The sequence below is a fragment of the Trichoderma virens genome (assembly GCF_000170995.1).
Source record: "Trichoderma virens Gv29-8 chromosome Unknown TRIVIscaffold_5, whole genome shotgun sequence".
Lineage (NCBI taxonomy): Eukaryota > Fungi > Ascomycota > Sordariomycetes > Hypocreales > Hypocreaceae > Trichoderma > Trichoderma virens.
This window is the reverse complement of record NW_014013744.1, coordinates 2,400,845-2,422,790: the sequence shown is the minus strand read 5'-3', so window position 1 is coordinate 2,422,790 and position 21,946 is coordinate 2,400,845. Positions and strand designations below refer to the sequence as shown.

The window sequence follows — 21,946 nt, the reverse complement described above, 5'->3', positions numbered from 1 at the left end:
TTTCCAGATAAGAGATGGTTTTGAGCACTCAGACGAGCTTGGAAAGTTTCCGGGCATCTGATAAGGCGTGTGTACGTGGCTTGTCCTAGAGGCGCTGGAAAGATGCACGGGGGATTACCAGAAGCTGCTGGGGAAGGATTATCTGGCCGAATATGGATACTAGGTAGGTAGATTTTGGTAAACATTGCACAGAAATTGTAATTCAAGAGATAAGAATGGCATGATTCACATTACGCGGCATGATTAGGATCGGATCAAAGAGCTTGTCAACTGTTGTCCCAGCACTCCACAACGTCTTGACATCCGACGATGCCTATCAGATTATAAAATATCAAACTTCTAGCATATTTTGCACCGGAAATTAAAATCTATTTCGCCGCACCGTCCCCGAGGGATCGCCGGCGTTTAACGTGGGTGGCGCCCACGAGTACGTGTTTCCATTGTGAAAACGCCATAAAGCTTCGGCGTCAGGGAAGCCACGAAGACGCGCGCTGGACGCATGTATGAAAGTATCTAATAGGTATCCAGGCATGTTTGAGCATATACTATTTTATGCCGTGATGGATGTACTATCTACCTTGCTTATACATATGCTCCAGACTTTGTTCTTCTTCATCTTCCTATCCTCGGCGTGATATCCAGCACATCTACGCTGTTGGATCTCGAATCGTGAGATTTAGTTTAGAGCTAGTGATTTAAGCTATGTTCTATATCTATTAAGAAGGTTTCTTCGAAATCACTCGTCACTAACCTTCATTATCTCCGCTGCTGCAGATCATCAGAGTTGGTTGGAAAGTCTGGCTTTCACCTTATCAGTCTATTGTCCGCGTAACGCCTGCAGAATCCCGCGATAAAGGAGGTGGAAGCAGGTAATTTAAGTTTATTTCACTGTCTATGCTCAAGTATATATTGCTGCCTCTTCCCAATGTCAGCGTCCAGTCTTGTTTACACAACTTAACCATTTATATAATTTCCCTCTTGTTCCTCTTTCAATATATATTTGGTACAGTTCTTCAACATGGCGATGCGATACGGAAAGAAAAAGCCAGAGAAACAAGACATGGCATTCTACCTCTTCGCTAAGCTGCCTTACGACGTGCGAGAAATAATCTGGAAGTTGGCAGCTCAGTCTCGGACACCTGGCGCTCATTTCTTCAGCACTTGGAAACTCGACAACCCCCTGCCAAAGGATAGACTTGTCCTCGACAAGGATACCGGGGATAGAGGTACGCCCCATTTGGCCACTCCACTGGGAGACAATCCTTCAGCATACATGGTTGAGAGACGTCTCTGGAGAACCTGTCAGGAGTCCGCTGAAGTAATGCTCCGGATGCGTCACAAGCGAGCCAAGGAACGAAGAAAGATGCGGGAGGAGAAGCGAGATCCAGGTATGCCGATATTCAGTGTTTTCTTCGAAGAAAGAAGACGAATCACGCCTGCAGAAGGACAGACCACGCTTACAGACAGATATCTAGCGATGCCCTTGGAGTGTTTCCCGAAGACTGATTTGGTGTGTTTCGAGAGGAGAGACTTGAAAAATCTCCTTCGCTGGATGAATAATCGTAGTGAAATGCCCAAATTTTTCGAAAAGCGTTTCATCAACTTTGGTCTTCGATATGACAAGGGATGGGACAAGTTTTTTGGGAATCCCCTTCCTCCGGATACTGAATGCCCATACTACAGACGCAGAACAATGGATGGGATGATCTTCCGTGCCTGTTGCAAAGCTAGAGCCGAAACATTCTGGATGATTGACTTCGTGCCTCGTCCCAGACCGGGAAGCGAAGCGCTTGTAAAACCTGAATACGAATATCATGGGAATGGGAAGCGCTTCGTATCGGTCGACGACATCAAGTCATGGGATTTTCAGGGCTCACGGTCCTACGAATTCATCACCAGGCTTGGCAGAGCGATCAATGCTTGGGAAGCAGCTATCGCTGGGCACGGTTGGATCAGGGACTATCAACATCCCCCCAGGAAGATTGGAGTTCTCTGTTGCGTCGAGTAAAAGAAAGCGAGCATGCAGTATTTTCGAGCGGACGAGGGCGGTGGTGACGTATCGATGGGTATTTGGGGCTGAATCATGTTAGCCAGCAGCGTGTTGTTCAGGGCCAGCAGGTAATGGAGATGCAGTACAGGTTGAATATTATGTTATTATTTTTCTAGTAGTATTTCCAAACATTTTCCATCTTTCCAAATCGGATGATGCCCGTTTGACTTTATGCCATGTGCCGCCCATCGTAAAGTATGATCGATGGCTTGCAGGGTTTGGCCAAGATTGTACGACGGTGATGATGAAGCATGCAACTCCAGTCGCCCGCCACACATGTTCCATACCGTATATTCTATTGAATTCCGGATTTTTGTCTGGGCATTTGTATTCCATTAAAAGAATTGAACATGCTGCTTTGTGATGCTAAAGATCTGGCTCGAGATCACATTCGGGCAGCTCCCCATAATATTACAGCTGTCGGAACAATTGATGGTTTCTCCCTCTCTCTTCACTTACCTTCCGATCATCAATGTTGACATTGTACTTACAAAACAGTGATAGTAGATGGGACTATCCATTATCATTTCATCTCAATAGCATTGATCAACAACCTCAATCACCGACATGAACGTGTTGTCCTCCAAATCTACCACATCGCCAAAAACCCTCACACCACCATCCATACAATCTAATGCAGCCGTCCGCGGCACGTATCTGCCCGAACCCTCGCAGCGCCCCGTCCGTACCCGTCTGGACATTGCCGACCTGCAGCATGCCTCTTTTACCGGATTCCCCCAACCCCCCCGTCCCAAGCCCTATTTCGACGTCCTCTCTCCCGAAACAAAATACTACAAAAATATGATAGATGATGAAATAGATACAGATCATTTGGGAGGAGGGGAGGCGTGTATATTTTTTTTCCCTTTTCCATGTTTTCTCTCTGTCTTTCCGTCATTGGATCCCACGCCTAGGGAAGAAAAAATGCAAGACAGCAGGGGGTGTGAGAAGGACGGGATCAGCACGCGGCTTTTGGGGCGTGTGCGTGTGTCACACGGGATAGAACATGGGGGAGAAAGAAGACTATTAGGATATTCGGTGACGAAGCGAATCTAATTTGTTGGTAAAAGCCTCATTTATGCAAGTTGACTTGTTGCGTCTACAAGTTTTCCATCCCGCTTCCATTCCCACGGCCGCTTCTTCGGGGGAGGAGGGCTCATGAGTCTACGTTTTTTAGAAGTGATTTGTTTTTATTTTTAACAGAAAAACCACCCCCAAAATGAAATCGTGGGCAACACAGCAGCCAATATCCCTCGACGCAGCCATACCGAAACTAAGCTGGGCTCTCACAACGCAGGTGGTGGTCACACATCGGAGCTATGCAAAGAAGAAAAAAGGCACACAAGGGGGCTCCGAGATTTTTAGCAAAACAGAAAAAAACAACAGCTGAAGAGGTTGGTGACAGGGAGACCTTGGCAAGACTTTTCCGTTTCCGTTTCGATGAGAAAAGAAGAAGAAAACAAGACTTCATGTAACCTATGGGAGTTGAGATACTCGTCTTCTACTCAGGGGTGCTGGGAAGACACCCTGTTCGACCGGTGAGGACGAGGTGCATTAGTTGCTTCAAGATATCGACTTTTTTTTTTTGGGGGAAGTGGTCAATGCAGCAACATATACGCATCCATTTTTTCCCATGTGCTGGGGGAGAAATATAGACACACTCATGACACATTCGCCGCAGAGTCGTGGCACCTGGTCCGCTGTATGGAGTCGCACCCCTTATGCAATGCATGTCTTATTTCTCCTCTCCGTTCCCCCAGCAAGAAGCACAATCAACAGGAAGTAAATAATAATAATCGGAATAAGAAGTAAAAAGTACGGGCAAAAAAAGGCCATCCACACCTCCCACCAAAATGCCCGATAATCTTGCCACTCAGCTGCATCTCTCTCACTCATTCTCCCTCACCATCCTCCTCCTCCTCCTCCTCCTCCTCTTCTTCGCCCCCCCCTTATTCCAAACCAAAAACAACAACTTCGCCTCAAAACTCAACCCCCAAACAACTAAAACTAAACAAATACAAAAACAAAAAGAAGAGGCCACCCACATCAAATCCTCAAACAAAAACTAATCCCCCCCCAAATCTCACCCATGCGTCAGCATCTCTTTTCCCTTCCCACTCCTTGTTTTTTTTCTTCCCTTTGTAACTTTGTACCACCCCAAAAACCTTTTGATCCATCCATCCAGTAGCAACAAAAAACGCCACCCCAGCCCCGAAAAAGCTCAAACCAGCGCCTCTCACCACTTCCTTTTTTCGCCTGTTTTTCAGCCCCCAGCGGAGAAAAAAAAAGAGGACCACACCGGCCCTGCCGACGCAGCAAATAGCATCATGTATAAAACGCCATAAAATCATAAATACTTGGGTACCAGGAGTGAAAGAGAGTTCCTCCTCTCGTACTAGCTCGCTCAAAAGGAGGCTTGACTTTTCGCCCTCTCACAGCCTCAGAAAATCCCCCATCCGCCCCGCGTATTCGGTATTATGTGCTAACCAAACGTACTTTGACCGATTATTCTCGTCTGTTTTTCAGCTCTTGCTCAGCGTCGTCATTGTAGCTCCTTCGTCTCAGTGTGTGGGAGTGAGCGTGACCCGGACGAGGTTGTTTGTCGGTTGTCATTCGCTCATCTCGCTTCCGAAGCGCCTTCAGCCGCTTCCTTTTCGGTTTGGCGGCTGGGCTTCTGCCTTGTCTATTCGTCTATTAACCTGCAGTTGTTTGTTGTTTGCCTCTCGTTTGGTTGGTCGTCTTACTTCTCTGCCTTGCCTGGATCCGTGCCCAGTGGTGTTTTCCGGCATCCGCCTGTATTTGCCTCTGCCCTACTTGCCTACAAAGCCCATCCTTCTGCCGACGCTCCTTCGAGCAAGCATCTATTGGTGATGAAACGCACCCCTTGTCACTGCAACCACTGGAAACAAGCGTACCCATGACAGATGGTTTTATTACTGCTGCTGACTAGGCATCAAATCCCGTAAAACTCCAGTTGCATTCATACCATAGTATGCTCTTGACGTGACTTGTCCAGAACCTTGTTTAAACCCGATAACCCGTAGACTATACACTCCATATATCCCTGCCTGGCCATCCTTGCTCGTTGATAGAGTAAACCCTGGCCCCTCCCTCTTTAAACGCCTGATATGAAGCAGAGGGGTAAAAAATGATACTAAAAAAAAAGAATTAAAGGAAAAAGAAGAAGAAAAGTACACCGGAACGAAAATATCATAGTCCCTAGAACAATGCGGCAACTCTCTCGTTTGGCGTGTCTGATGATTTTTCCCCCCATTTTGGTAGGACCGGTGCATGTTTTACCTCATCTGAGGAGGGCTTTGCATCTCTTCATCCTTGGGCACCTCCCGTTGTCCACTGGGTATCAAAACGAACCACATGCTGCCCTCCTGCATTCGCTTGTCGTTGCAAGGTGCTCTTGTGCGTAAAGTAGTGTACAAGTTGCTCGCCCCATTCAGAGCAACCCCCCGGTCCTGTCATCCGGTTCGGTTCCCCTAAACGTCACGACTTAACCTGCCTCTCCATTTCGCTGGGCCCCATCGTCAGAGGTGCTGGGGTTCTCGTTAGATGCTTCGTGGCTCTTGTTTTCACAACCCTTGACCAATCTGTGTCTCTGTGGCAATTTGTTAGTGTCCGTAGAGAGGATAGAAACAGAACGGCTGCTACATACCTTTAGAGCGTCCTTTCGTGAAAAGCTCTTGGCACAGTAAGTGCACGGGAATGGCTTGACGGCAAGGTGGATGCGCTTGTGGCGTTTCAAATCGTGATTCCGGCTAAACGACTGAACGCACTGGTCACATTTGAATGGCCGTTCAGGCTGTGCCTGTGGTTGCGCATGTGGGTACATCATGGCAGGGGCACCCCCGTAGCCAGTAGGAACCATTCCGGGAATCATCGAGAGCGAGCTGCCAGGCTGATGAATGTTGGACATGACGGGCCCGCCCATCGTTGACATCGGAGCCTGGTAAGTCTGATAGGAGCGATAGGAGCCAGGGGGTGCCATTGACGGGAGTGGATGTTGTCCCAAACCCCGTGGAATCGGCGCTGCTCCTGTGGGCGAGTGGCTGCTCGGCGAGTGCTGGGGTGCGTAGGAGAAGCCGGGTTGAGGCTGCCCAGTCGATGAAGAGCCGTAGCTGGGCCCGCTGATGGATGATCGACTGTGCCCATACGGCTCAGCATGGGCGGGAGCACTGGGCAAGGTCGGCGCCTGTGTAATGCTCCCTGGAGGCAAGCTGGAGTGGCTCTCTTGGCCATTGGAAGACTGAAATGGATGGTGGTCATAGGACGCTTCACCAGCGTTGGTGGGAGACTGAGGACTTCGCTGAGCGGCGTAGGCCTGGGTATAGAGAGATCGCGGGGCGAAGGCTGCCGAGCCCAGAGGATGCTGTCCCCCGTTGGCCGCATTGACAGTATACGACGATCCGCCAGCAGTAGGCATCGGGGGCGCTTGCTGGGATGTAGCTGAGTTGACGCCATAAGAGGAGGGGTTACCGGGCGTTGGCCAGTTGCCGTGAACGTGGGCGTTGTACGTGTATTGCTGCATGGTGGTTGGAGGTTGGGAACCCTGTGAACTGTTTGTATGAACACTCGACAGACCTGGACTGAGGCCTTCGCTGGCCCCTGAAGAAGGAGGGGTTAGATCGATGCTCTTAATGTTATAAAAAGAACGAGGTCGGGAAGAGTGATCATTCATACTTGGGACCTCTGACTGTGGCGGGGGGAGAGAAAAGGTAGGCAAGGAGCCAGCTGCCGGTCGTCGGGACGAAAAGCTTGACGGCGCGTTATGAACCGAGTCCATGGCACTGGCTTTGAAAGGGCTTTGATCGATTCGACGCTGCTCGAATGATCGACACAACGGATGCTGGGTTGCTCAAAGTTAGATACTCTTATTCTATACAACAACGTGCGCGTCGAGAACAGCACAGCGATTCTCGACTAGGATGTCTCTCGGCAGCAGGTCTAGCTTTGTCAAGATGGTCATGCAAGAGCAATGCGCCAAGGCAAGGCAATGCACAGTAGCACCAAGACAAGTACTCGCTTCGGTTAGAGAGCAAGTGCCGTTCCTCTGACAAGGCTGTGATATGATGGGAAGAGGTGATGATGAAGTTGAACAGCAGACGACATACGAAGTTGCGGCGACTGAGCACGAGTACCTCTACCCTCTACGGGCAGGCGACGGCGGCAGGCGATGCAGCGCTTAGCGGGTGCAGCGAGTAGCAGCGCCTCAACGCCAACAGACGATGGTTGGCTGGAATGTCCAACGAAGACGGGAGTGGCGGATGTGCTGGGCTGATGTTTTAGCCGTTTTTAGTGATACGCCGTCTCAGACTTTCCTATTCTCCTGCGTTGACGAGGGGGGAAAAGAGGAAAGAGTCGACGGATTCGGGGAGAGCGTTCAAGAAAGCAAAACTGGGAGCGAGTTGCCTATATATGAGTGCCCAGATGGAAGCGTCCAAAAAGCCGGGCTCGCTGCTACCGTGAAAAAAAGGCTTTTTGTGGTGGAGCGGCGTCGAATCTTGATCCGTAACCAGAGACAACAGCAAGTAGTTGTGGTCAAAGACGATTTCCGGGAACGGCACAGGAAGCGAGGGGGGCGTATGTAAGACTTTTGTATACGCCTGGATGTGGTAGAAGGGAAAAAAAAAGAGGGAGACAAGGAAAGAGAGAGGAGGACCAAGTGCCACCGAAGCCTTAATATTCCTAGATGAAAGCCCTCCAAAATTAAGGTTGGCACAAAAAGGTGGTTTATCGGTGGTATTCTTTTTGTCCGTCTCTTTGGCTTTTCGTCTTTGTCTTATCTTTGTCTTTTTTTCTTTTTTTTTTGATTTTGAAATTTTTTGGGTCTTTTGTTGTCTTTTACCCTTTGCGTCGTGTAGAGTGTTTCGTAAAATATGATGCCGCGCTTGAGTAGGTCGTCGAGCGGCACGCAAGCTGATGCAGAAAAAGAGACCAGACGAAGGGCTCGGAGTGAGCCGAAGGGGGACGGCGGCAGCTTTTTGATGGATGTACTTGGCGTCCCGAGATTCCCTCAATACTCAGTCAATAAGGTTTCCCTGTGGTTCCGGCCGGCGTCGTCGTTGGCGTCGCTTTGAGCAATCTGTTTGGTGCACGCTGCCCACAAGTGTGTTATCGCTACAAGACGGTTTGCCTTCTCCCCATCTGCTCAACTCTGTTTTTTTTTCTCCCCTAGCGCCCCAAGGCTGGGTTTTTAGAGCCCCAGGCGTTGGGACTCGGGCATCTTGTCGCTGAGCCACGCGCTGCTTGTGCTTGTGCTTTGGACGGGACCTGAGGCCTTGTCCCGATCCTGGTCGTGGGCCGGTGTGGGTGCGAGGTAGCACTACCGTCATTCGGGTTCGAGAGCTGTATGGCTAGCGCTCTCATAGATTGGAGGGCTGAAGCGGAGCCATGGATCAAGTCGCCAGCTCGTCGCTAGGGGGTGGAGTCTGTACTTGTGCTAGTCCGCAGAGAGAGAAGAGGAGAAAGAGGTGGAGATGCAGCGCAAGAATTGAGAAGCCAGGGATCCGGTGCTGTCGAGGTACTGCGGTGGCATACTCATACAGTACAGTACAGAGCATGTTTTGTAGGCCGAATGCCGCTCTTCTCATCATCATCATTCTTATCTGTCTGTACGGTGCGGTGCTGTGCTGTTCCCACAGGCATCGCCATCATCACCACCACCACTTCAGCACGGCTCCTCTCCCAGCCATTGACTGCCTGACTCCTGCTCTCTCTCGCTCTGGGGTTGCTCAAAAGTCACAAGCTGCTAGCTGCTGCAGCTGCTGCAGGGGAGTGCCGACAGGCGGGCAGGGGGGCGTGTGATGGCCAATGTGAGAGAACAGGAATAAACCTTTCCGGCGAATGGCTGGCCAGGACCGCACCTTGGCCGGGCTGGCACGCAGCGGGAAGGGCTTGCAAAGCTACGAGTCCTCGTACATGTACAGTACAGTAGTGCAATGCCTTGGTATTGGACGGAGCAGGTGGTATCCCGTCGTATTTATTCCCTTTTGTCAAGTCAGCTTGGAGCAAGCAAAGCAAAAGCGTGCCCTCGTAAATGCCATGGTGCAGCGGCATCTTGGTCATCTTGCCCTCTGCTGCTGCACGGCCTAGCAGGTAGCAAGTAGCAGGTGCTGCTTGGGCACAAACTCACCCTTGAATCGTGTGCGATCCGTCTATCCTTTTGCGTGGATGAGAGACAAAAACGGTCCTGGCCTCGGATCCAATCCCTGAAAGCGTCATGGGTGTGGGAATGGAATGTTTCGGACGGGCGATGCGACAACAAAGAATCCCGCACGGAGCGCCGGCGTCAAGGTACCTGTGCCCATCGCCCGTTTGGCAGGGATTCTGCAGGCAGCGGCTTACGTACTCGGCGTACTCCGTGTTTGCCCCTCAGCTGGCACCGTGCGCCCTGCTCTTCCGGATGCCGCCTGGCAACTCGTATGTACATGCACCGTTTTCTCAGCCGCGAGCGCTCTCTGCCTTGGCCAATGCGTTAGTGCCGGTACGACGCATCTACATGGACGCGACCTCGTCTTGAGCCGTACTCGATACTTTGGAGCTTGGGCGCCTCCGCAGCGCCGGCGAGTATGCAGTACCTGTGTGGCCATTAGACCTCTGCTAAGACATGCTGCGTGTGGAGAACGAGCCCAGCGCGAAGGAAATTCCCACACTGACACGCATACGCATTGCGAGCCTTCCGAGAAAACGTCTCTCCCGTCCCGAGCACTTGTACTTGGTCCGTACATGGCAGCGGACCCAGGCAAGCCAGGCAGTGCCGCTCGCAGAGGCCACCGCGCAGCTGTACAAGCAGGTACTTGGCCGTGAGACACGCCCTACAAAGCCGAGAACACATCTCGGGAGCGCATTCTCTCCTCCTCGGATGCGCTCGAAAGGCCCTTGAAACATGTCTCCAAGATAATACAATCCCCAGCAGCCCATCAACCCATCCAATGTCGAAATCCCACAGCAAGGCACGCTCCTCTGCCGGTACGGAGTGCGGAGTACCCGTCACCTACACCCACGGTACTTCATCTTATATATCCACTCACACCTCAAGCTTTATCCTCCTCGTCTCTTCCTCCTCCTCCACCACCATCTGATCCAACACCTGCTAGTACCGAGTAGCTCACCTTTGCCTCCCCCCCTCCTTTCATGTTCCCTCAAAGCGCCAAGGGGAAGTTTCTCCAGCCTGCGTACATGCATATGCATGATGCGCCTCCGTACCTGCAAGTCTGATAAGGATGTGTCCAAGTCATACCCCCCTCCCTTCTAGCTGCCCGGTCGATCGTGATTCATGGCAGAGAGCCGACAGTATTGTTCTACCTGTACTCGTATATCCCTTGGGAACACAGCGCAAGTAATGTGAGAGACAGCATAGACAAATCAGGAAAGGAGAAAGCATGCTTCAGCTAGCACAAGGTCAACCAGACCAGAAGCGCAGACGCAGTCCATACCCTTTGCGGCTCCGGCTGGGAACAATACGTACATGGTCAGGTATTCAGTGTCCCAAGCCTAATGCCTGCTCACAAGCACCCCCTACTCGAGGCCAGGTAAATGCTCCGATTTTTATGCATCTCCGTTTTCGCCTCCCCCAGTTCGGAGTACCTGGTCCTAGCTCCATGACTCCCGTACAGTACAGTACTTGGCTTTGTACTTGGCAGAGGCATTGTCTTCCCTCTCACCCTTTGCATGCTCACACATGCATCTCTGCATATTGCGTCGCCAGATTACCATGCGTTTTGCGTCATGCGGCAGAGACAGATGACCGCTTCCTTGATACGCATGCCCTCGCTCTGACTTCCTCTCGCGGGCACCCTTGGTGGAATGTCATTAATTGGAAAGACGTGTCTGCATCGATGAAACTAAGTCGATGACCAGTTGGAGAACTCTAAGCAACCTTAGTGATGGTCTAGAACTCTCGAGCCCACAATTGAAGCTTGGGCAATGCTGAGCGCCAAGGTGGCAGAACAGAGAGGTACTGTACAAGTACAGCACAGCGGTACTTGTCCTACTCCATATCATTCCATTAGTACAAGCACATGTGAGAGGACATGACAAGACCCTCATTTGAGCGTCAATAGAGCGCTAGTAGACTGCTGAGATGCTCCATCATGGCGTGCCGCGTACAAGGTATAACTGCAAGCCGCACCTTTTCTTAGTCATGTCCGTACATATGTTTGAACGGGGAGCTGAAAAGCCAAAGCATGGGGTAGGGGACCCCTAAAAAGGCCTCGTGGATTGGTACAGTCTAACAGACTGGTACGAGGTCTGCTCTTCGGAATTTTAGCACGTCTTTTAAATTTCAGGTGATATGCTAGCCGCAGAAGCTTACCAGCAAGAACCGCATATCTCTTTTCATCAGTATCGAGTCATACATAGTAGGTAGATGGAGAGGCCTTGATGGAGCTGAAATCAAGGTACTCTGTATGACAAACGCCGGACGCCTGCAGGAGTGGAATTCCTCACACCCAAACGGGCGACTTGCAATCACACAGAAACGGGGACGAGTGCCTCCTGCATTAACCCTTACGGTACGGAGTAGCCAGCTTGTTCGCCGACGTGCTGCGGCCCCAATCGACGGAATCCCCTGTTGTGCGACGCTTCTTGCTTGACAGCCTGACCTGCTAACTCCATAAAAAGCTTCTGCAGCTTGTCGTTGCAGCCAAATGTTGCGCCTGATCAACCACCTGCCGGATTTGATGCTCAAAGACATTGCATTGGCTGCCATAGAACGCCGTGGCGAGTCATTTCTCTATCAAAGCAGAGTAGCTGGTGGTGCTGCCGCCGTATGGAGTACTTTGATCGTAGATTTGTTCTCATCGAGATACCTAGATCGTGTGCAGCGCCTCCATGTATGTACTCGTACTTGAAGAGAGTTGCAGAGCAGCATCTACCACCCTGTTCCCCCGTTATTCACTACAGGAGGCAGACGCCGCCACGTATCCACACTCGAAACTAGGATCTGTTCAGAAATCCGCCAAGGTCCTGCTCTGCATCAGTTGCGCTTAGCGGCCCCGTTTCCCTTTAGCCATACCGTTCGCTAATAAATGAGCCCTCTATCTTTGGGCGTATCGATATAACCGCGTCCTCTGTGGCGAGCAGGCCCGTCCATTCCGTGCTTGAAAGTGAGCGCGTGCTGCTTTGTAAGAGGTGTCCGTATCGAACGAATCGCGGTACAAACCGGGCCACAATGCTGAGCCCTCTTCCTTGTCCCAACACTCGCTGTCGAGCCAGCTAACATCAATTTAACGGCTAGCAGTCAACGTGTGCAGCAAGCACGCATCAGCTAACCCTTGTGCACCTGGGACATCGCTAGGGGTCCCACCACCGTTCAGATGCTTGAAGATTCTTGTTGGGTAGATATGCCAGTAGGGAGTGCCCCATGCCATGGTAATTCCAGGCTCTGTGAGTATCACGTCATGTGTTGGTGGTGGTGCGGGCAGACAAAATGACTGCCACTAACAAAAGGCTCTTCTCCTTTGCCGGGGCCACCGGACGTGTCCCCCCATTGTCAGAACTCTTTGTATTATTAGTACGAGAAGTACTGCCGCAGTAGCAGTACCTGAACTCTGTTCGGATTACTTGCGCATCGTACAGAATATTCGACACAAAAGCTTAGCTGGACCCAATGCTTACGTCCTCTCACCTGGCGTATCAAAGCAAGCCAAGGAATACTGTAAGCAAAGGTGAGATCTTGACAGATTGATCCTGGTGTCCACGGAAGAGTCTGCAAGCTGGTGAGAGCGCGCGCGCACGGGCTGACAATCCATCCACCCCTCCCAGACCCCACTCCCCCGGCCCATGGCCCCGTGGCAACCCGGGCCTGATTCCCAGCGCCAGCCGCAGCCATCAAGGAAAGGCTCAGCCATGCCGACCCAGTGTCTGGGGTGCTCTTTCAGACGCAGCTTTCCGTGCCGTTCAGACCACAGGTACGCATGTGCCTTGACTTGGCGTGGGAGCAGGGCGTTTGGGCGTCGGCACAGGCATACTCATGGCTTGTCGTTAGCCGGCAGGGTCCTTTGTCAGATTCCGTGGTCTGAGATCCGACGGTATGTGTGCGTCTCCAAGTCGTAATGCTCCCCTTTTCTCCTTACTCGGTCTTTATCAGGTTTCAAAGATTGTGCTTTGTCAAAAACCCTTTTCATTGCCGGCTGCAGAGGCTCGACATCCCTGCCAGACATCCGAGTTAGCGCATTCAGCTATCGAGGCCATGCGCCCAATTAGCATGGCCCAGAATGATCTGCTCCATGGACTGCCCCAGTCTGCCCATGACAACCATCTCCACGTCTTCCCACTTGCCCTGACCTTTCACCTTTGTACTCCGTATAGAGTATGGAGTATTGTTCAATAGTGCTTCCATGTCATGCCAGTGGTTCGAGGCTCTTCGCTCCATACGAGTACCTGTACACGCACCAATATCTCGGTAAGACCATTTCGTGTACCGAGTACTCGTTGTCAGAAGACATCTAGGACGCCGCGCTGACATAACTCAAAATCCGTGTGCTGTTAGTGAGAACCCAAAGTGGAGGCTTTGGCAGGCGAATCTGCCAGGCCACCGTTCCGTTCTTCAGGAATCACCACCTGCGCCGCATCCCCACCTCCGCGTGTGCTTGTCGGCTGCCGGCGCCTCTAAATTGGCGCCTAGGCAGTACAAGTCATGGCACACACGATGCTTCATCCAACATCCGCGGATAGATTAGGGTGCTATATTGGAGACATCCCTTCTTTACGCGATCTTCACGTAGTCAGTATATCATCCTGGCAGTTTTGTGTTGAGCCTGCTGATTGGCCCCAACGGATTTCAGACCAAGGCGAATGTCGACCATGAATGACTCGCGCACTATCCAGCTAGACTGTCGAAACACATCGTAGTTCTCACTCAGTACTTGAGAGCAGATTCGAGGCATTCCTACCTGACTGGCAGTAATAGAACGTTTAAGTAGATTGTATTCTTCACTCATAAAAACTTGGGGATAGGGGAACGCGTCTACCACCTGGTGCTAGTAGTAGCTAGCTTTACCTGCCTCAATCTCTAGAGGAAGATGATATTTATGAGACCCTTTGGTGAATGATCGTCGATTCTTAACCTAGCAGCTTATATTCCACGACAGAATGGGTAATCCAACTTAGGAACGGCTGTTTTGTTTGGCAAGCAGTTCCTCCAAGTAAAGGTCTCATGTGCGCCATATTTCGTTTGTACAGACACAATGCAGCCTTCTCCATTGTGCTGGAGTAGGCTGTCCTCCAATAGCTGTGCGCCTAAACACCAATGGGGCTTAACGTTGGTGGATGGCGAGGTTTTTGCTGAGAGAATCGCAGACGAGTCCACAATAGCGCGAAAAGAGCTGAAAGACAACCGCTAAGGAGAAGCCGTGCAAAGACGGGCGACTTTAGGAGGATTTGCCGCGTGATGGTCGGCTGGAAATTTCTCTCGGAGTTCGGCTCTGTCGGAACAGGACAATACATCGCATCCTCCATCGGCAATGGCCTAACAGTATCCATTCGTTGGAGTATGGCTGTCAGTTGGAGTAACCAGTGCAACGCAGTTTGGTGCAGAATCTTTCTCCAGTGAGTGGCAATAATACCCACTACCCAGTACTTCCGGCAAGACTTTTCTGCAGCTACCATAGTCCAGGCAAAACCAAGGAGCACTCTGCGTTCGCGCGGAGCTTTAGACCCTTTCTCATCGCCACCGTCTGCAATGAAGATTCGGCTGTCGACGGGACATCGTGGCGCAAATTCCACTCATTCTGCATGGCGTTAAACAAGGTTGTTGCGGTTGCAAGGGAGGTGGCAGGGGTCTGTCGCTAGCTCTCGACTTCCTTGTCAGCAGTCAAGATGGACTGACGCAGCTGGGCGGCCGCTCTGGTTGAGGGGAAAGATGGTACTCGTAGGATAATCGTACCTGTAGAGTAGCATTTCGGATATTGGAGCTCAGCACAAGTATGTATGTTGATTGGACCAATCCACAACCAACGGATGCGCCTGCATCACAGAAGGATCCCTCCCCGGTCTGTCACGGGCACCTCGATTCCGAGTGGAGTGGTTTGCATCCTGACATCCTGAACCCTGGGCAGGCCCCCTCCGTTAGTGTTGAGAGGCTTCGGAAACCCAGCGCCACTGTCAGAAGCCAAGGCGAAAGACGGAATGGCGTTCCTAGCATCTGGGGTTGTAGAGGCGCCGCCACGACGATCCACCAATATCGAAAGATCCATGCAATTTCTTTTTCAGATAGGTCATAATAATGAAATCTGCAAGCCATTAGGATGAGCTGTGAAAAGGGAGAAAGGAACAGGCGAATAGATGCATGGACGCATTGCAATTAGTGAGGTAGGATGCATTTATTGTCGTGCTGTACAGGGGAAGAAGATAAAAGATAAAGCTGGTGTTGGTGGAAGGGAATCCGTTGTCGATTTGAGAGAAGGTACGGAGTACATACTTCGTAGATGACCCGGTAGTTGAATGGGAAGGTACGGAAAAACCATTTGGATATCCCCATTCAACATGAATGCGATTGCGAGAAGGACAAAAAATCCAACATCGAGAGAACAGCGGCTCAGGAGATCCAGAATATTTTTCAGCATCTACCATTCTACAGTAACAGCGGTTGAGCAGCGTCAGGGTCATAGGTATGCCTCTGTTGAAAATAGCGCAATCAGCATGCCGCGCGAGTACTATGCAGCCTTGCTAACGTATATCTGTTGGTATTTAAGTTAGGTGAATTCGCCTTGGAAATGATATTGAAATATGGTTCTTCGGTGGCTTTGAAGGAGCTACTGCGATTACAGAATGGAACTCGGCTTCAGAGAATCGCTGCTCCAAACGTTACTTTTGCGAAGGCCAGATGGACAACTTCTGCTGAGCCCGTTGATCTCCATTCGACAGGCTGCCACTACCGCCTCTACACTGGCTGCGACGGTGTTCGAATGCAGGCAAAGATACAATCATTAAGAGTTCGCTGCGATGCGGGAACTATCGCGCTCCCAAAGACACTCAAGCAGCACTGGACGTAACCGCAATATGAGACCAACTCCAAAAGGACCCGACTGCCCCAATATTAATGTTTATGCTCTGTTATGATGCACCGTTTTCTGTGAGGCTATTTGAACTGCCTATAGCCCCTTAGAGAATGAAATTTATTGCTGATTCCGAGACGGTCCATAATGCTACTTTGACAAATTGTTCTACCAGCACCCTGAGAACATACTCCTCCCAGCATGTTGACCCGGAGCAAAACAAGACCATGCTGTGTGACGTAGATGGTGGATTCAGAAATGATGATTTTGGGGCAAAATAGAGCTCCATGAATCTGCATTCCTTGTGCGCTACACTAATCTATCACAGTGCCGAAATTGCCGAAGTATGATCAGGTCACGACTCTGTTGATACCAGAAGGGTGACAATGAATGCAAGTATAACCCTTCGAGATGTTATAAAGTATAAGGGAGCCTCTTTTAGCTGATTTGCATAATGCTTAGTAGCATCTTTAGACCATGCTCAGTGCACCTTTAAAAGTCATCCACCATGCGAGCGAATTGGCCATTTCCAACATCGGATCCCACGAACATCTGGCTTACCGCTTCCCCCAAAATTTCACTCGACTCTACAACTGAAATGATGATCCGGCCGCAAAACCAGCCGCAGAAGAAGAAAAGTGGCCGTTGGGTGCCAAAGTAAGTAGGTCGATATGCATGGTTTAGAGGTTAAGGGGGATAGACCATCAGCAGGTACCAATTGGGCTGACTTCGAATGCTCACCGGCTGCAGCCCTAAATGAACATATCTTGAGAAGGAATGGTATGATAGTACTTGATTACAAGTAAGATCTGCCACGCAAGCTGGCAGCTCTAGTGGGAATGATGAATGGTTTAACGCATTGTGACGCGATTTCACACCAAAATACCAAAGCTATTTCCTGGTCTACAAAACATCGCCCTTGCAGAGAAAATGCACACCAGGCTCCATTGGGAATCAAGCGTCAGCAGACAATCCCAGGCTTGGTCCAAGAGGGAATCATGAAAGCAAGTTTTCGTAGGTAAGCACTGCGGAATCCCGACAGGATTGTCATGGCTCTGAACCGAACTGTCGGGACATTGATTGGGTATGTAATTTTAGACAAGACTAGCAGAGCACACACCAGATACGACTGCAGGTCTTACGTCGAATCACATCAATAGGATGCTGGATTAAGACGACCTTGGGGGGTAGACTTTGGACCATCAATAACGTTTCTTACGCTGATTAAGGTAGGACAGGTAGACTTCGCATGGTGGCGCGAACACGAAGTATTGACGCCCAGATACGAAACTTTCTGGTGTGCTGAATCCCCACGGTACTAAAATGCTCAAAGACAGGGGGGAGGCCATGCCACGCGATGATCTGAGGCTACCAGCGCCACGATGTGCTCCATATTCAGGAAGGGTAAAAAGTCGTTAGCAGCGATTTTCTCGGGAAGTTCAGGTTCGGCTACGCGAAGAAGTGAGGATACTATGGCAGGGCTCGCGGCATTCATCTCTGACATCGTGAGCAGCACATCGCCACATTTCACCGTCTACGGAATCCCCCGTCAATCACATGCAGTCCAGGTGATACGGAACTCGCAGTACACTGTACCTGGTTCCCCTCGCACGATACCACCACCTGTACTCCGTACGACGTGCATAGGTATGGAGTGTTGGTCCTTCTCGTACTTGGTGCAAGTGTGTACCCCTTTCACCCCCTGTTTCCTTTATTCCTCACTGGCGCAGCAGCCACCCCGCTAAAGCATGAAAACGACAAGGGTAGTGATAGCTAGGGGAGTACGTATATGGAGTGCAGGGATGACCTCCAGTAGTTGTTTTAGAGGAGCCATCAAGAATGCAATCCCCTCTCCTTTTCAACGAGGCATTAGCGTGAACGGCGTTCAGCGGCAGGCCCGCCCCTGAACGAAGATACTAGTGATCCGACATGGACGGAGCAGTATTGCCAAGATACAAGATCGTATATCAGTAATATTGCGATAGGGCTGGGCCGGTGTCAGCAGTTGGAGGCGCTTGGGACCGCCCGGCGACGAGGAGGATTTGGGGCCAGATCCCGAGCAGCTACGGACGCCTGGACAAATGAAGCAAGGACGACATGGTCGCAAGAGAAGCATCCAAGTACGAGGCATGCAGGTCTCCTGTTCCTTTAAGTCCAACGAACAGAACAACACACCTATCAGAGACGTACTCCGTACGGAGTAGAGTCTCCATTATTACCGGTGAAACTTACGAAGTGCTTCCTGCGCCTGCTAGTGGTTATTGCTTCCGTGGCAGGACTACTGGGTTGTGAGGAGAGCTACAAGCGCCGACACCCGGGAAGCCGGGGAACGAGCGGGATGGCGTCCAAGTCTCCTCCACCGGAAGGACGCGGCCGCAGCCCTGCTCATTTGGCGTGTGTTTGACACACCCGAAGCCCGTCTCAGAACAGCCAAATTCACGCTGTGCATACGAGTACCAGATGGTCCTGCGTGTATCCAGTTGCCTGGAGCTGGTCACCTGGGTAAGCAATAGCAAACAACTCTACAGCACCATCACCATTGGGCATTGTCTTGGCTGGGTGAAGATGCTCTATCAAGTTAGTCGCCCTCGGCTGCGTCTGCAACCAGCTTCTTACCCAAACAAGCAAGGTAGCGAGTCAACAGCGCGTGGCTCAGAGACAGAATCCTAGTCGGTCAAACTTGGTGCCGTCTGATGGGCTCGGCATAGAAAACTGGAGCCTTCAGCCGTTTGCTCGGTGGTGCAGGTCCGTGAGTTAATGACGGGGTCTGGTGAGAGTACAGAGTGGGAAAGGTCGGCTGAGCTGAGCTGAACCTCAGCCGATACGAACAAACAGCTCGTTTTTCTCTCGCTACGACTACCGGATTCTAGAACAGAACCACAAATACGGATGGCGCCTAACGAGGCGCGGAATATGCTAGCCGAGGCAATGGTTTGGTGGAATAGCTGAAGCGGCGGGCATTCCGTCCATTATTAGTTAAACAAGACCAAGACGCTATCCAAGGCGAACACCAGGAGAAGAGGAAAGACGCCTGGCCGGCTGGACAGGTGGGTACGTTGGGTGCTCTTCAACGGCGCAACGCATCAGTCTGAGCAGTTATCCGTTATTCAAGATTGGTTGCCTAGTGGCCTGGTTAATGGGGTATAGGCAGCAACTCCATAAACTGAGTGTGTCAAATTTTGGTCAATTTTTTTCCAGCTGCAGCTCGACACCTTTAGAGGCTCCGGACCGGACGCCGGACACAGAGTCCGACATCGGATTCGGGACTCTCGGTACGGGATCGGACGGGCGGACCGTTTTGTGTTGTTCCCGCTGCCTTCATTTGCCTGTACGCAAGGCGCCGGGGTTGTTCTTTGAGATTGATGAAATGTTGATTTCCATCATTGTAATTTGCCTGGCGGTGTTCGCCGGTATAAATTGTGTTAACATACAGTAGTGATGTTCCATCTTTGGCTGTCTGGTTTGACAACTAAGGAGTGCACCTCCGAACAGAAGGGTCAAAGAATGTATTTGATTTAGTATGCGTAGCTAGTGTCTCAGGCAAATAAATTGTATGATTCCTTTATTTATTTAAGTAAACAAGAGAAATCAAGACTAGATATCTGGGGTAGTTAGGCCCGTATGGGCTTAACCATCAATCCGGTCTACACTTTCAACGGGTCAACTCAGAAGGTCTTTAATGGGAAGACGTGAGAGTCATACTGCATTTAACTTATTAAATGCACTATGGAATACTTCTCACTCGAGGTAGCACCCAAACTTCCCAGCTTTATTACTCGGCCATGGGTATCATGTATAAAGAGGCTCACAACTCACGTATATAAAGTCTCCGAGGCAAGTAAATCAACACTTGCTGTACAGTTTTCAACTACTAACATTATGAGAATGAGTAAATCTTAGGATTGGTCCACTTACTCGCTATCAGAATTTGACTACCACAGCCCGGATTTGACAGCACTGTTGGCACTGTGTATTGCTGGATAGAGAAATGTTAGACTATGGGAGTCTAATATAAGCTGTATGAGCTTGTTTAGTAAAATCTATACACATCTATTGAGCAAGTTGAAATATTAATTCTCAGAAAGAAATTGCACATCTTCTTCAAGCCTCGCCACTACCTCCTGGAAAAACTCTTGACAGCACTTTTCATTCCCCAAGCCGGCCACATCAAGCACGTGTTCAAAGCACCATTCTATAGCCGCTCTACAGTTGAAGCTGCTGTTCCACAAAACTTCATCGAGCAGTTGTTTCCCAGCGTTTCGCTTTGAGATAATCGTGGGAACATCCATTGGTCCCACCACATCCAAGGCGCTTTCTATCTTCCCAATCAATACCTGGACGAGCAGCGCACCAACCCAGAAAGCTGCCCAATTGATTGGTCTCGGTGCTCTTAGAAGCGTGTCTTGCTTTCTATGTGGAGTCAAAACGTTCTTGACCACAAATGGCCGAGCTAAGAATTTGGTATCGAGATCTTCACCGCTGCTGGGCAAGAAGAAAATGACGCTATCGAGAGTCAAATTTTCGTCAACCCACGGAGTGTTGTAAAGATGAAGAGTATTGACAGCGATTGCGAGTGCTATCTGCAGTTTCTCCCAATAACCGAACCGAGCAACTTTCAACCATTCTCCATCCAATACTTCTCGAAGAGTTAATACCACAGAGCAGCCTAGATCTATATTTGGAGCATGTATTCCAAATCTCTGATCGATGTTCTCTATATAACCAAAACGATGCTTGGTTTGCCGCTTGTTCTGACCTGAAAACATGTAACAGAGGTTTGGAATCGGCTGAGAAGATGCAGCCATTGAGGGAATAGCTGCTTGTATGCCCGCTTCTTTGACAACACTGGCAATTTTTTTTAGAGATCTGTTCTTGTGGCCTCGCAATAAAAACCGTGAAAACCATGGGTTCTTTGGAGGTTTAGAATCTGTAGTGGTGGGGAAGGGGGTGAGGGTTAATGTTCTGGTACTCCCAAGAGTGTCCAATTGAAAGCAGATGTTACTCCGGCAATTTATCGATTTCCCATTCACAGATATGTATTTTTTATCCGTGTCATTACTCTCCATATTGTTATCAGAGGTAAAAGCAACGTGGAACTTGAAGCTTCGTGCGACATCGTCATCCAGGTCGTTAGGAGTCAGAACTGCATCCCTTGTCACAAGTTCAAGACACACTCGATGCGAAGTAACGCATTCACAAGTTGTTGAGTTTTGAATGGCCTGAAAAATCCCATCGGAAAGTCCTCGAACGAGCTTGATTAGTCGAGCTTGTGACCGCTGTCGCCTGGCTGCCTCGAGCCCTCGATTGTTCCTAGCAAGTTCGGAAAGCGCCAGGTTCCCAAGCTTAATTCTTGACACAATGCCGATATAGTCCTTCTTATTGAGCGTGAATGATACCCCCTTCTTAAGCTCTCTGATGATGGAGACTTTATCTGCAAGTTTTGGCTAGCGAATATTGAAAACTTAAGTTAGCTTGTGGGATGAGCTTGAACCCGAAATGTACTTACGCTACTGTCACCATAAATACATAGCTTTCTCTTCAGCTCCGTGGCGGCAATATTCATGTCTAAAGTATGATTTTTGAATGAACTCTCCGATTCCCAGAGCCGCAGGCGCAATAAGGGACTGTACTGCTCCCACGCCGCACCAAAAGGATCTTTAGCCATGCAATCTACCATATGGAAGGGTGCAACTCCTTCCAGGAGCACTTCGCAGGTAGTTTGTAGGCGGATTCTCTCCGTCTCAAGATCTCGAATCAGGCTTGCCAGATCGCGCGCAGCATTTCGAATCGACGAGATAATGCTTTTGTAAGTTTTAAGTGCGTCCACAGCTACGGGCAGAATGCCTAACACCCCTGTGATGGCCCCTAAAACCTCTAATCCGGACAT

At 50.3% G+C, this 21,946-nt stretch overlaps 4 protein-coding genes across 4 annotated transcripts; 1 reads left to right on the top strand and 3 right to left on the bottom strand.

Annotated features, from left to right (window-relative positions):
- Positions 1 to 1,018: 1,018 nt before the first annotated feature.
- Positions 1,019 to 2,008, top strand: TRIVIDRAFT_200270 (uncharacterized protein; the record flags this gene model as incomplete). The annotated part of the gene is made up of 1 exon (XM_014102673.1): positions 1,019 to 2,008. One exon carries the CDS (start codon positions 1,019 to 1,021, stop codon positions 2,006 to 2,008), a length of 990 nt encoding a protein of 329 aa, XP_013958148.1.
- Positions 2,009 to 4,963: 2,955 nt separating this feature from the next.
- TRIVIDRAFT_89428 (uncharacterized protein) lies at positions 4,964 to 6,211 on the bottom strand (the record flags this gene model as incomplete). Its single annotated transcript, XM_014102672.1, has 2 exons — positions 4,964 to 5,660; positions 5,718 to 6,211. The coding sequence occupies 2 exons, from the start codon at positions 6,048 to 6,050 to the stop codon at positions 5,556 to 5,558; spliced, it is 438 nt and encodes a 145-aa protein (XP_013958147.1).
- A 5,888-nt stretch (positions 6,212 to 12,099) lies between these two features.
- On the bottom strand, positions 12,100 to 12,432 carry TRIVIDRAFT_221193 (uncharacterized protein; the record flags this gene model as incomplete). Its single annotated transcript, XM_014102671.1, has 2 exons — positions 12,100 to 12,277; positions 12,335 to 12,432. 2 exons carry the CDS (start codon positions 12,430 to 12,432, stop codon positions 12,100 to 12,102), a joined length of 276 nt encoding a protein of 91 aa, XP_013958146.1.
- Positions 12,433 to 19,735: 7,303 nt separating this feature from the next.
- TRIVIDRAFT_67590 (uncharacterized protein) lies at positions 19,736 to 21,946 on the bottom strand (the record flags this gene model as incomplete). Its single annotated transcript, XM_014102670.1, has 6 exons — positions 19,736 to 19,760; positions 19,876 to 19,912; positions 19,975 to 20,035; positions 20,178 to 20,731; positions 21,119 to 21,503; positions 21,566 to 21,946. 6 exons carry the CDS (start codon positions 21,944 to 21,946, stop codon positions 19,736 to 19,738), a joined length of 1,443 nt encoding a protein of 480 aa, XP_013958145.1.